The sequence below is a fragment of the Strix uralensis genome, chromosome 1 (genome assembly GCF_047716275.1).
Source record: "Strix uralensis isolate ZFMK-TIS-50842 chromosome 1, bStrUra1, whole genome shotgun sequence".
Lineage (NCBI taxonomy): Eukaryota > Metazoa > Chordata > Aves > Strigiformes > Strigidae > Strix > Strix uralensis.
In genome coordinates this window covers 137,576,814-137,591,630 of record NC_133972.1, presented here as the reverse complement: position 1 = coordinate 137,591,630, position 14,817 = coordinate 137,576,814, and the positions used below count along the sequence as shown (strand labels likewise).

The 14,817-nt window shown below is 35.6% G+C and overlaps 1 protein-coding gene across 2 annotated transcripts in view; it reads right to left on the bottom strand.

Annotated features, from left to right (window-relative positions):
* C1H8orf34 (chromosome 1 C8orf34 homolog) overlaps positions 1 to 14,817 on the bottom strand; it is a 174,507-nt gene that overhangs the window by 46,969 nt on the left and 112,721 nt on the right. For both annotated transcript variants that reach the window (XM_074893887.1, XM_074893878.1), the window contains exon 8: positions 13,248 to 13,383. In XM_074893887.1, the coding sequence (XP_074749988.1) occupies positions 13,248 to 13,383 (136 nt within the window). The remainder of the gene's footprint in view (positions 1 to 13,247; positions 13,384 to 14,817) is intronic.

Here is a 14,817-nt window from a genome sequence, read left to right as displayed (position 1 = left end):
CTCCCCAAGGAGGAAGTGGGAAGTTACATGTCTGCGAATTCCAGCTCCAGCCATTCTCTCTGCTCTGCCCTGCGTCAGCTAAGTTTTGTTGAATCTGGATAATTTCTGTAAAACATTTTGCTTTCTGTGAATCATTATTTCTTAAAGAACACACATTTCATTGGGAAATTCCTGTTCTCCTTTGCTGAAGACTGAGCTGACTTTTTTTAGATAAACATGGTGAGAAGTAGGGGAAAGTTCAGCAAAGAATCCTTAAATCTTACAGCAAAAGGAGCAGTAAAGCTGTTTTCATGTTGACCCAAGATTAGGGTACATTTTTAAGGCTACAACTGCAAAGAGAAGTTCTCAACTCCAAAAAACAGAGGTAGTGTCATGTTTGCATTAGAATCTTAATTAAGGAGATTTTAGCTTGGTGAATCACTGATTTTGCTTAAATTATTTCAAAGCAGGTTAACTATGCTCTTGAAAAAATCCAAACAAATACTTCATTGATTTGCAGTCAGTTTCCTTATATAGTTGTTACTAATTTGGATTAAAAATTGTAATCTACATTGTGTAAGATTAATGAATATCATGAAATTTTTAACAAAAGAAACTTATTAAAAATCTAATGATGATGTTTCTTTGGCAACCAAAGGGAATTTCAGTCAGAGATGAGAAGAAGGATAAATTGGATTTACTGGACTTCCTTTTTTTTTTTTCCCCCCTTTCAAATCATCTGCTTCCTTTCTGTAATATAAAACATTACATCTACATCTAACATCTCTCTCTGTATACTGTCTACTGTAATACTGAATTATAATTTTCCTAGAACAAATACATAACTCCAGGGAAGTTATAGCAACTGAGATCAGACAACAAAAGTCCTGAAAGCCCCCCCATGCATTTAGGTTACACTGAATGTTTTCTTACACCTTTCCCTAGCAACCTCAACACCACACCAGTAACAGTACTCCAAGCTTTACAATCATTTGTCCTGACTTGCCTATAATATGGTGAGTTTATTTCATTCTTTGTTCTCAAACATACTGATCCAAATTCTGATCTCATGTAACTTGACTTACTGTCTCCACAAGTCTCCTTTATACCGGTGTAAAATCCAAAGCTTCTCTAGCACCTAAATATAAAGCCAGGAATGTCTGACCTATTCCACTTGTTCTACTGATGCCTTTCACAAAAATAAAAAAATGTTAAAACTGTGCCAGCAAAATTCTTAGTGTATTCACAGGTATAGAGACAAAAAGATGTCAGTTTTCCAGTATAGACTATGCCAGTTAGTATAATGGTAAAATTAAATAAATATATTTTAAACAATATACAGGCAAAAGTACTCTTCTGCTGGTAAAACTGTCCATCTGCTTCAGTTACATACTCCAGCTTCCTAATAAAGGTGAGATACAAATTTCAGATCAATAAACTACAGAAGGAAAATGTCTTAGGTCAATGAGGGCGAACAACAGAGGATTGTGAATTCAGTGAGTAGCGAGTGTGGCCAGCACCTCTCAAGTCTGAAGTAATAATGGGAAAGCTCTGCAGCATGTCACCTTGTTATATTAAAAAAATCAGTGTCATAGCTTCTGTTTTCACCATAGACTAAAATACAGGAAGCATCTGCATTGAAGAGGAACGAAGCATGAGGACTATTGGATTATCCTGCAGAACACTATCCAGGAAAGCAGACGTTTCAAAATTAAAGTATAAGACTACATTAATAAATACAGATATTTAACAAAATTTCTGAATATAATGTGGGAATATAAACTTAGTGACTTATTCAGCATGCTCACCAACAGAGACATAATTTCTTTAAATCCATTTAAAGAAGTGGTGCAAACCTCTCAGGCAGGAGTATGTTGTTACTACCATCAATTCTATTTATGTGAGATATCCAACATTCCTATTCTTTGAGTTTCACCCTGATCTAAGGTACAGTTAATCTAAAATAGCTCCATTTTCACTGGTACTATTCAGATCACAGTCTGTTTCTTACTTTTGTACTCACTTTATAAAGGACACTATTTCTCAGTGCTTGCACACTAAAACACAGCAAACAATTTGAAAATTCATAAAAATGACAGTTAAGAATGGATTTTGGTTGAAGTCCATTCTATTTCTGCAAATCAAAAGCATTATTTTCCAGTCACTCTTGAAGATTTTTGTGGAAAGTTTCCATGTCACCAATACTTAATTCACAGCCATAATGTTTTCTGCTGGTAAAACTAGAATATCCACTTGCTGAGCAAAACTTACACATTGACACAGCCTGCAAAATAATCTTTTCTGTGTGCTGTTTGCTTTTCAAAATGTCTGAATGCAGGTCTTTGTGCATTTAAATAAGTACACTCTACAGCTATTTCTGAGGAGAACCAAAAGTGGAAATATATTTCCCAGAGTAAGGAATCCAAAAGAGACTGAATTATCTAATCCTTTTACAAGATGGGGAATTAAGCCATTCTTATGGCAATCTTTTATCTGCTGCTGGCTTCAAACCATTATCTCACAGGAGAAAAATTACAGTCTTTGTCAGTCTTTTCAGACTTAACAGTCTTTCTTCCCCTGTGAACCATTTTTTCTAGGACTTGTGAAAGAGTTTTGTGTGTGTGTGTGCACGTGTGTCTGTTAAGAGCTATATTAAACTGTTATCCAGAGCCTCAAATTATGACCAACAAGCTTCCCCAAGCTCATGATCTGGCTTCCTCCCTATATCATTTGCATCCAGAAGCAACTGCTGTTGCTGATATACATCACAGTATAGCACCAAACAGAAAGAATCTATAAATATTGCAATAAAGAATTAACTTGCAAAGCACACATCAAAGAGAACAAGGGAAAAGAAGGAGGAAAGGCTTGGGAAAGCACTTGTCTTTTTAAATTATTGAGGGGGTTAAATGCGTTTTGTAGGGGAAAACAGAAAGAGGTGTCTTGACAAGATCTACAAAGGAAGGACACAATGAAACGGATGCTAGCCTCTTAAATTGAGAGACAGTACAGGACATTTTCAGGACTAGACAAAATAATATTAATTTCATTTTCAAATATGCTCCCACTGCTTTCATTATTACAAATCAAGACTGGTACGTTCAAAAGACCTAAAAAATCCTTTAAGTCTACTCTTCTTAGAATTTCTCAAGCATTTTTAAATGTTTACAAGCATACCAATCTCCTTATACCAGTTCTATCTTTTTATAACCAGCTTGAGATTAAAAAATATAGCTACTGTTGAACAATAGTTCTTAGAAAAGATAATCTAGTGACACATCATTAATTTACAGCATCTTATACTGTATTCTTCATTCATAACCAAAACCGGATACTAATTCCCTGTCAGTAAAGTTACAGTAAGGCTATCTTCAGATCCACCTGGCGCACTAAGTGCCACATTTCCAAAACCAGTCCTATCACGAGAACAATATGTTAGTATGTATGTATAAGATGCAGTTCACATGCAAATTTTATGTACCTAGGGCACATGTTTCACGTATAAGCCTATTTTCACTAACATGAAAACACTTACCTTTCATCAGAGTTCTTCCATTTCTCTTATGCTGATTGACAGTTAAGTCAAAAACAAGCCTACCCCACACATGCAGTCTTCAAGGAAATAAAATAGCTGTTAAATCAAGCTCTGAGGGAAATGCTTTGTCTCTGAAATTACTGCATAATGCAAGGACGCAGACATACACTGTTCCTTCTAAAGAGATACTTGCCTCATCTGAAAATACTGGTTTCTTCACAGCTTACATAATTTTTTAGAACAGATGGTGTTTTTATCATCACAGTATTTTGTAGAACTTCTGATAGGTCTGAAATTATTGTTTGGTGGATTTATCCAGTGGGAAAATCTGGTATAAAAGAGGCAAGAAAGAAGTCTGATCCTCCTGGGATTTCTGTCTCAGCACTTGATATAAATCTCTTATCTTATATTGTTCCTTTTTGATGACACAGTTAAGATTTTGAAAATAGAGAGACCTTGGCCAATCTTAAAACACACATTCACTGGGAGTTTGCCATAAAACTAATTAAGGTTTGGGATTAAAAATTATAATATCTTGTGTATTTTAGAGGTCAAACTTAGATCCATGAACTCAAAAAAAATCATTTGAAATCACACAGATACTATCTATTTTGCATATTGTAAGATGTTAAAATCAACACGAGTCAGTGAAAGAAGAGGGAAGCCAGTGTTTGACAACTTAGCAAATCAACCTAACTCTTAAAAATTAATTTATGTTCTCTGTCTCTGATAACCACTAGGAACAGTAAAAACATTTTCTGAATTATTTCTTTCTTTAGTGTTTTCCTATTTTTTTGAAAGAACAAGTAAGATACCAAAAATGGCACACCACTCCAGAAAAGAAAAGATAAAGTGATTTATGTTAGCTGGATTTATCACTCACCAAATCAAGAGAAGACAATGAAGACACTATTGTGGTTATTCATGCATCAAAGCTGGGCAAATTAATCACTGCCCAGATTCAACTCAGCCAAAAAGCTAAATGAAAATTTTTTTACTAATTTTTTTTGCCACAACTTTTTCTTTTCTTGTAATTATTTTCATTTTTCCACATTGTAAGAAGTTCTAAGTAGCAGAAGAAAAAATATAAGTTTTCTCCACAATTTTCCAAAGTGAAAGGAAATTTTTTAAAGTTATAAAGCACTACTATAGAGGATTTAATTTGCTTGTTTGCCACTCTTAAAAGGAAAAAGATGCAAATAAAACACCTGGTTTAGGACAAAGTCTGTGAAACTAGCACAAACAAACATAAGGAAAATTCAGCTCTTTGAAACAAGAGGTCCAATAAAACTAAGGTTACAAAAAAGAAAATAAAGGAAAAAAGAATGAAAAATAGTGACACAAGTAATCTGGAATGTTTAGTACTTTCTCCTCTGTAAGAATAGCCACTTAGAAATAGTACACAGACAGAAAGCTAATATGAAATGCAAGACGGGTAAGAAAAAAATATGTAATCAAAAGGTCTGGTAACATTTGAAGACAACCTTCGTAACATTCTGAGCATCAACTCCAATCAGAGAACCTTTCCCCCAAAATTATTTCTGTACCAACCACTTTAATTTGGAAACAGTTTTCTCCCTTGGTACTTTGAAGTCATTTGTTCCCGAATTTCAGGAATATTAACAAACCAGAAATTTCTGCCAGGAACTGAGTCACTAAGCTGGCCTTACCACTACTGGGCAGACATACAGAAACTATTCTTTATGCAAATACATGCACCAAACCATACATATACCTGTATCCATTCCCCAGTATTACATCACAGCGTACAAAGCCAAACCAGGGATTATATGGAGGATTTGAGAAGTTATTCTTTCTGACACATTATTGATTAATTGGAAATATAAATTGTATGACATATCATCCTGTTTCCTGCTTTTCTGCTGCATGATTAGACAGAAATTAGCTGTTCCCTTTAAAATATTACATGTTTCAAAGGTATTTCCACATGGAAAAAGACTAAAAACTTTTATAAAACTCACAAATAAGCAAAATACAAATCCTAGGGTGTTCTTTGTTACATTTATGTGTAAAAGGCTACACTCTAGACAAATCAAAACCCATTTAAATGTACAAAAGGACAAATGTACCTAAAATTCACCATGGAGAATAAAACTAATGGGGGAAAGGGGGTCATAATGATTCAAAATCAAGTGGTCAATATAAAACAGCAAAAATGGAACTTAGTGGGGAACATAATAAAAGATTCAGATGCAAGTCATCTGGATGCTCTGCACCTTCTGCTTTGGCAGAATTCTCACTATGTATTTATTTACACAGACCTTTGGGGAGTAGCAAAGAAAGCTACTTTGAAAAAGAGGAATCAAAACTATGGGTCAGGTCTAAAGAGGAAATGGAATGTTAAGTTTTCCAAATAGATATATCGTGCTATTGCATGATTTTGATATCAGAAATTACAATTTATTCTCCTGAAATCCCAATTTCTAATCATATGCATTCCAGGATCCACCATTTATAGGTTACTTCCCACAAAGCATTAAATTAGGAAGGAAGTTGAAGTCTATAAAGAAAAACAGGGATTTAAAGACATCCTTTGAAGTCACATGCACAGTGCTCTACTAAGTCTGTTAGGAATAGCTAATTTTATATTCCCAGTGATTACTTCTATTTAATTCCATCACCTCTTGGTTAATATTAACACTGCAGTTAAAGGGATGATTATAGTTCATGTAAACATACCTGAACCACCTATAAATACATGAATCACCTTTAAATTAGTATCTGCACATGCTATCACTGAATAGTTTTGACAATTCATGTAACAGCTAAGGAATTTTTGCAGAAATCTTCCTGACAGATTTCAATGTAGGCATAGCCTTTTATCATCTCACCCAAACACGAAGTGCTGTTACATATGCTCAGGATAAGGAAAAAACAGTCCATGGAGTTTTGATGTCTTTTAGTCCCACATGCATTTCCAAGGTACTACTCCTTTTAGAGTGACTCACACCAAAATGGCTCAGCCTGGGAAAGAAAACTTCACACTCAGACTTGAACAGCAGTCTGCTGAAAACAGAGCAGAACCATCTACAGTGCTGGCTTGGTCTAATTTGGCAGAACATAAACCTAGACCGTCTGTTAAAAACCACACCAGCCAGCAAACTCTGTATACCCCCTTCTTCCAGGATCTATGGCACCTGTATGTGATGTCAGAGGTTGCTCCTCTTTACCTGATCAGACTCTATCCCAGTGTTGCATGGTGCAGCATCCATTCCTTGACACCTTCCCATCCCCAGCTGTGTAGTTAGTCTGGAATTACATGCCTGGACAAGATAGGAGAACCCATCTCATTTCAAAAGACAAGTCAGCCACCCCACTGGTTTCTGTGCAGGGAACACAATGACAATGAGAGCAGGCTAGCCATAAACAATAAGGAAGGGATCTAGTGCACAGCTGAAGTTGAGGAAGCTCAGTAGGCTTCCTTCCTTCACTTGAGGCAATCTTCCAGGAGCCCATTATCTTTAACTGCTTTTTAAATATAGTAGTTTGTGAGCATTTATGCTCTTCCTCACAGGGCTCATTAATTTCATTAATTTTTCTTTGCTGTCTGCAGTTTCAGTAGTGTTGTCTGTGGACAATACATACAGTAACATGGCTTGTTTAACAGCAGTTTTTTCTCTGTTTACAGACATCAGCTCTTCTGCTTTTGATAGTTAAATGAGATCCACTTGTCAAGCTTTAGACACTATTTTCTGCACAGCTCATTATTAAATTTTCCACCAAATGCTTCTTAATGCTTCAAGTCTCATTAGTATTGTTATAGCTTTGTGATACTCAGATAAAGCATCTCCATACAAATTCTTACTCTGCAAGAATCTAAAATGGTTGAAGCTAGATTAATACCAGAGAATTCCCCAAACAACCAATTAATTCCTGTTCTTTTCTAGAGACATATATCATGACCAATTCAGACAACAGTCCTATTCTTTCCTCCATTATTCTGCAATTTATGACAAATTATAGCTTGTTCCTTCAATTCTCTTGTCTCCTCCCCCACACATTCGTGGTCCTCATGGCTCTATGTCATGGAGGTCTGCTTAAAAGCCCATTGGTGTATTTCAAAAAAACCTACATGTGATTCTTAACTTTCACATAGTACTATGTAGTTTATATGACTATGCCCCAAGTATGCATGGAAGTGGCGGAGACCACACCATAGAAAACCAAACTTACTAAAATATTGTAAAAATTTAGATGGTTAAAGAAAAGTTAACTGGCCCTGGTAAATAAGCAAGCTAAACTGAAGATTGTTTGGAGGACAAAACATCTTAAAGGAGTCAAAGATACAGATGATGAGCAGGGCAACAATGAAGATTTCACAGGCACAGCAAACTGACATGAGAATTTCTGAGTATTTTTTCCAAACTAAGTTTTCAGAGAGCATCTGTAAATGGTAGCATGCACAGAGTATCTCATTTATTCTACATTAGGAGCTCAAGCACACAAGTTACTATATCTGAACTGTACTCCACATCCCAATGGTGATGGTTAGAAAAGCCACACTTTTTAAATGTACAGATGTACCTTGTTTGTTTATACCTATATATATGATTCCTCTCATATGTTAAAAGGCCTTAGGACATTGTGCTTTTGCTCTAGCTAATCTTAAAATATTAACTAAAATATTGCATCTCAGACCTACATTTGTATGCGACTAGTGCTCCTTCCCAACATTCTTGTTCAGAAGCCTTCAAGCTTGTGGCACAGTATGTTTTCTATAATCCCATTTCTTTTATAATCACATGCAACCCCTTTTTTGTATTCTATTGATGTTAAGAAGAATGAATGCAGCCCTTGCGCTATTAAAAACAAAAAGCTTCTTACTTCCAGGAATGCATTGGCAAGACTCCACAAGAACAAGATTTAACTTTTGAGCATGGCAGTGGGCATACAAGGCTAATGGGTGGTCCTTACCAAAAAAAAAAGAAAAAAGAAAAACCTTTAAAATTCATTCAGCAGTACGTTAATATTATCTTATACCTTATGCCTGATTAAATTCTTGCAAAACATTCAATGTGCAAGTCACAATACATGAAAAAATATGGAAGTGTTGTTTGGCTTTTACAAATTGTCATTTAGATCTTTATTTAAGCCATATGAGTTTTGCTTATGTGTGAGGGTGTCTTATGATTCATTGGCCAACCCTGAAATTCATTTGTTTTGCCTGTATCTGAGAAAGGATTCACAAAATCGTGTTATAGAGTGAGACAGTCTATTCTCTAAATCAGTCAGACTAATTGTGCTCTTAGATGAAGAAGGAATTTTTATCATAATAATTTTGCTCAAAGGCAAATCCAGATCAATTGTACTAAAAATGTCTTCACTAATTTTCTGGACTAAATAGCAAAGAGCAAACCTTCCAAATACAGGTTTTTTGGTAGCCTTTTTTTCTGTATCTATAAACCTTGTTTTGTTTCACCTTGTGAATGATGTCACCCCTTTATTTAGATGACTTAATATGCTGCTTAACTTGCACTGTAGTCCAAGAGCAGCTATGGGAATAACATTGTTCTGTAGCTACTTTCCCATTTGAAAAACCTCTTAAAGCTGTTATCCATCTGCATTTCGCTCATCGTGTGTGAAACATCTATACAGAAAACAGTAAGCTCTCTGTTTCTTACAGCTATATTCCAGTCTACAAACCAATTTATACTCCAGGAGAATTAACCCCTCCTTTTATTTCTCTTTCTCTCTGATTTTTGGGGGTTTTTTTGTTTGGTTGGTTTTGGGGGGATGTTTTTAGGTTTTTTAATCATAAACTGTAGAAACCAACTTTGTGTGTTAGCTTGAAAGAATCCTCCCAACTTTACCTCCTAGATGACTGGGTGGAGAACTTTACCTTTTATTAAAACTACTGACCTGGACTGTGATAACTCTTATCTATCTATTACTTGAAGATGACTGGTGCAAGTATCAGCATTGAAGGTTAGGTAACAGTTTCTAAAAAAAAAAAACAAAAACAAAACAAAAAAACACCCAAAACTTAAAAATTGGGGGTTTTATTCTAGTTCAGATTATGTCCATTCTCTGTCTCATTTCTTATGATTCACGAAAAAGCTCTTACTTTTGTCTAAGATTCTTCAGGCGATTGCAGCTTTCCCCCACAATATAAACTGGATTTAATTTGCCTTGTAACAAAGTAGATTTTTATCTCTAACTATAGTCACTCCCATTTGGCATTCTTTTTTAAGATCTTCCTCTGACACTGTGTTAAAAACTGCTTCAGAAATGGAATAGGGGAGTTCAAGGGGAAGAACTATTACTGTGCAGAGTAACAGCCTAGTGACAGTCAGAGAAAACCAGCTACACAGGACATTTAATACTAGCTTGAACTAAATGCCAGTTATTAGCAAAGGAGTAAGTCTGTACTGACAAAGAAAGAGGGAACCAGAAGCTGCTAGTATTGTCTTCCTATTATTACATTCTAGAATCTGGATCCTGATTTTCTCATGTATTTGTGTGGTACAAAGAGAAGGAGCTAAATTGGAGCTAAATGAAGTCTGATGAGTAAACTCAGCATGGGGGAAACAGTTGGTTCAGTCCATTCTTCTCACAACTCACTGTACTCCCATGTTTAGCCCACTTGTAGGAAGCTATAGAAGCCACAGAAAAGATAAGACATATTGCTGCACTGTACGCTACTGTAGGTGCTCTCAGTTGGCATACAGAATTAAACCAGCACTCCTCCCAGGCTAAAATAACCTACTCATAGCCACAGACCTGTTCTCTCTAATTCTCAAATAATAAGGGAACTCTAATAATCTAGGGCAAGAAAATGTAATCCTAGTAGCAGGAGGGTCTAAAATTTACACACTATTTTAATCAAGAAGTAGGTTGGAACTTCAAGAAGACTCCTTTCCAGGTGAGACCCCAAAATTAAGCCAAATTAAGTTAAAACTAGTATTGAGGAACTCCTTCAATTCTTTAAATAAATCCCTCTCAGAAGAGCCCCAACGTGTCCAAGGAAGTGAGGAACATTCTGGAGGAGGTATCATAGAAAGTAAAATGACTGGAGAGTAATCAGAGCAGAGCATTTTTAAAAAAATACAGCAAGGTGAAAGAACTACATTATGCAAATGCAAGAGTAAAATTAATTTTTCTGTCTGAGCCATGAAGCATGTTTCCTAACATTTGAAACTCCACCAATCAAATTTCAGGTAAAATTCATATTCCTCCTACAGACAGCCAAAATACCTTCAGCAAACCTGATTTGGTAATCTGATTTGACAAGTTCTATTATCTACAGAACACTCACTGCAATTAATAGCTCCATTCATTTCAAATCACTTTATACAACCAAAAAATGGGTAAAATTAAGAGAAAAGACACCTGTTTAAATTGTAACCAGAAGTATGCATAACAACTTATACTGACTTCTTTTTCAATTGTATTCAAATGTGCCTACAATTGAATCCCATAGTATTTATATATAAACTGTACAGCACACAAGACCACTTAGAGAATATGACAAAATAAAAAAATAATTTCTAAACCAGATAAATATACTAATAGGTTCTGTATTATGACCTTACACTAAATAGTAGGCTTTCTCATAACAATGGAGATAAATGTCAACACTGAGAAACTTTCATAGAGATGACCCAAATACTCAGGGCTGTGATTTTATAGCATGGTATTTTCAATGGCTATATCACTAGCAGAAAATTGAATTGCTTGGAACCAAACACAAAAAAAAACCCTGTCTTCATGTTCTTGACGCCACTTGCTTCATGCAACTCTCTCTACCCACTACTTCAGCAGCTGCAAGAAAGCACTGGACAAACCCACTGTGGAGGTATCAAAAGAGACAGCTAATTGCACTTGAAGTAAGAGAGGAAAGGTGTCCTCAGACTCAGTACGAAGGAAGGAACGCTCCAACAGAATAGACAGACTTCATCATCTTGAAGAAAAAATGACAGTTTCATCACTACTGAATACAACAGCAATACCCATTTCTCTCTTTTGACTTTGCTTGCTACTGATGAGATGGAGTATTTTTTTTAATTCCTCCAAAGTTTAAAGAAACTGCTAAACTGCAACAAGAGTGAAAAGAACCACATGTATCATCCAGTTGCTCACCAACTTCATTAAACAGGACAGGCAATGAAATGAAGGTGTATAGGGAAAATAAAGCACTGCTTTGCATTCTCTGATAAGTGAAATAAGGAAATGGGATTTTATGAGATCTTTCTCTCACAACTCATATTTTAGACTGCAGAGTCATATAGTACAGCCAGTTACAGGAGAATAGCAACAGCCAAGGTTGCTAGGTTTAGCTCAAGATCTGAACTGTTTGTTCCCTGGTGTGCAGGATTAAGAGAATATATAGTATGTTGGCACCTGCTGTTAGCGGCTACTTTAGAGAATTTAAAATTTAATTAACCTTCATAGTAATCCATACAAGATTTTATGTAAATTCAAAAAGATCATGTAGAAAATTTAACATTTCTATTTTCCTTACCTTTCTACTTGTTAATCCATGGACAACCGATGCCAGTTGAAAAAAGGTGCCACACTTTCATGTACCTAATTGTTTGGCAACATTTTACAACATAAACAATTTGTTTCTAGTGAATTGGGAAGAATCCCTTAACTGGCATGTTTGCTCTTTTTTTAAAACATAAGGCCACACTGCTGACAGCAAAACTCTAGAATTATGAGGCCATCCAGTCACTGCTGCTCTGACAGTACTGTGAGTTCCCTGAGGCTCCACAATCCTGCTAAAGAGATGCTATTGCATGGGTGATTCAGTATGCCTGTAGTTATGCTCTCAGAGCATCAGAAAATGTTCTGAAGCCCCTCTTCCTACATAAGTGCCTTTTAAAAGTAGTAATTTACAAGCAAAATGGGAAAAAAGTAGAAACGTAGGGTGGCATATGGCCAAACTTTTGACTTAATTTCACCACAGGTTGCTTTTTATTTACAAGCGGCTAATCCCCTCTCAAACTACACAATAGAGCAGCCATTGGCAAAGGCAGGCAGATAAAATTGGCATGCCTCTGTATTGTTCTTGCTAATCTGAACCATTAACAGAAGGGTGAGAAGGCTAGTTTTGTCATTTAAACAGGCTTAAATCCTTTCTCCAAATGAGCTTTTGTCTACATAGAAGAATGCATCTAGGAAATTTAAGGGGTTTCTGTTAGTGTTGCATTTTCATGTCGACTTGGCTACAGGAATAACAACCTGTTTATTTGGCCCTCATACTGTAAATGCAAGAATTATTTCCAGCTGTCAAAACCAAAAGGGGTTCAACCTGATTAAATTATTTCTCAGAGGTGAAACAGGATGAGATTATAAAGTGCTAAGAAACAACTATTTGAAATCCTGAACTGCACCTGTGCAACTAAATCTCCATTTATACAGGTGCTTTTCAAATTGGATTTGAACCTTTAAATTCCCTGATTCATCTCCTGAAAAACCACAGAAGCTCAAATAACTAATGAAATTCAGAGACAGAAAGGCTTAAAATAGTTTCAAGCTGTGAAGTAAGGCCTAAGACTAACTATGTTCTTTGATTCATTGTTGATGTGACATATCAAGCATAAATATAAGTTGCACAACCCAAATGCCAGAGGTGATAGGGTAGCCAGTAATTATTTTTTCCTTTAGCACAGGAGAGGTCATCACCTGGCCCATAAGCACAATACATAGATGAAAACCTGGGCAAAATAAAGTATTAGTTAGCATGATCTGGTTTTGTTTTGCTCTTTACCTGGCACATCTTGCGCAGATATTCAGTGTGACCTTTGCTTGAGGCTCAGCCATATGAGCACTTCGAGTTTGATTGAATTTGCTCCCAGAAGACATCACACTTGTTACTCCTTCCATTCTTAGATCATCAAGATCCTCTGCAACAAGACAGAAGGACTGGATGAACACACAGTTAAATTTTGTAGCAATAAAGGTGCTTCACCTGTAGAATCACTAAAAAATGGAACAACTCAAAAATCAGGAAGAAAACACAGTTACTTGTATAATTATAGTAAAAAACTTTTGAGAGGATTTTTATTTATATGTATTATCTCCCTGTTACAAGAGGTTCCTTGAAAAATATTTAGTATAATTTCCACTTCAAACACTGCTGCATATTTTTTCAATCTTTATTTCTCCAATTCACTTATAAAAAACTCGTCATCAAGAGATGCTGTCCAATAGCTCCATTTGAGTGTATGCTCCTCCTCTGATTTCTTTCATTGTCTGTTCACTTAGCAATGAAGAAATACTGCTAAAATAAAAGTGCTCTGTTAAACCCAGAAAATGTGAAATGGATATATATATCACATTGAAAGAGACCATAATGTGCATATTTATTCCCACCATATTGCTGTAGTATTTGGGCAACTCATAATAGTAACTGAATTTTCTACTACTGTAAAATCATTCCCATTTTGCAGGAAAACAGCTGAGGCTCTCAGAGAATTTTTTTCCCAAGATCACACTGGAATAGCATAGCTCAGTTAGACTGTAGATTAATTCTCTTGGTTTACAGTCAGGACATTCTTTAGGGATAATCTATATATTTTTTTTCTAACATAAAATAGGCAAGTTCTGTACCCCTAATGTATCAATAAAGCTGAATTTTCAGTTATTTATAATTTGGTTAGATTCTAGCTAAAAGGTAAACAAGCAAAACACTGACTAGCTGCTATTAAACGAGCACCAACCCTACCATGTACTGACTGATGCATGTGTTTTATGGTATATAGTATGTGATCATCTAATTAAAATGTCTTTCAGATAATGTATACACCTATATTTTTATATATTTATGTTTACAAAAGAAACCTGATAACAAAGGATCTGAGTGGAGCAGAAAGTGCATAAAAGCAGACTTTAAATCCCAACAGCAGATGGGGAAAAGTCACAGAGAACTTTAAAATCAGAAGAGGCAACATTCAATTAGAATTTAAAATACACAACTAGTCATCATAGATACACAGTGGAGTACCAGGCTTCTCTTCATACATGAAAGAGTGAGATACAACCCCCCGAATCATTACCTGAAATATTTCTGGTTGTCCTCTGTAGTTCACAGACACTACATTTACCACTGTGCTTCAAATTCTGGGCAGTACGGTCAGATTGTCAAGATTATGCCATGTTAACAACACGCTTTTTGGGAGACACCCATTTTAATAAGCAACATGCAAAACCAGCAAGGCTAAACTTAAAGGAAAGTTCTGTGAATAAAGTTCTTGAACTAGATTTTCTAATCTGTAATGTTTTATTTTACCACTTAAGAAAACTCTCCTCCCTCCCAAAATTTGTTGGCTTGGTGGTAT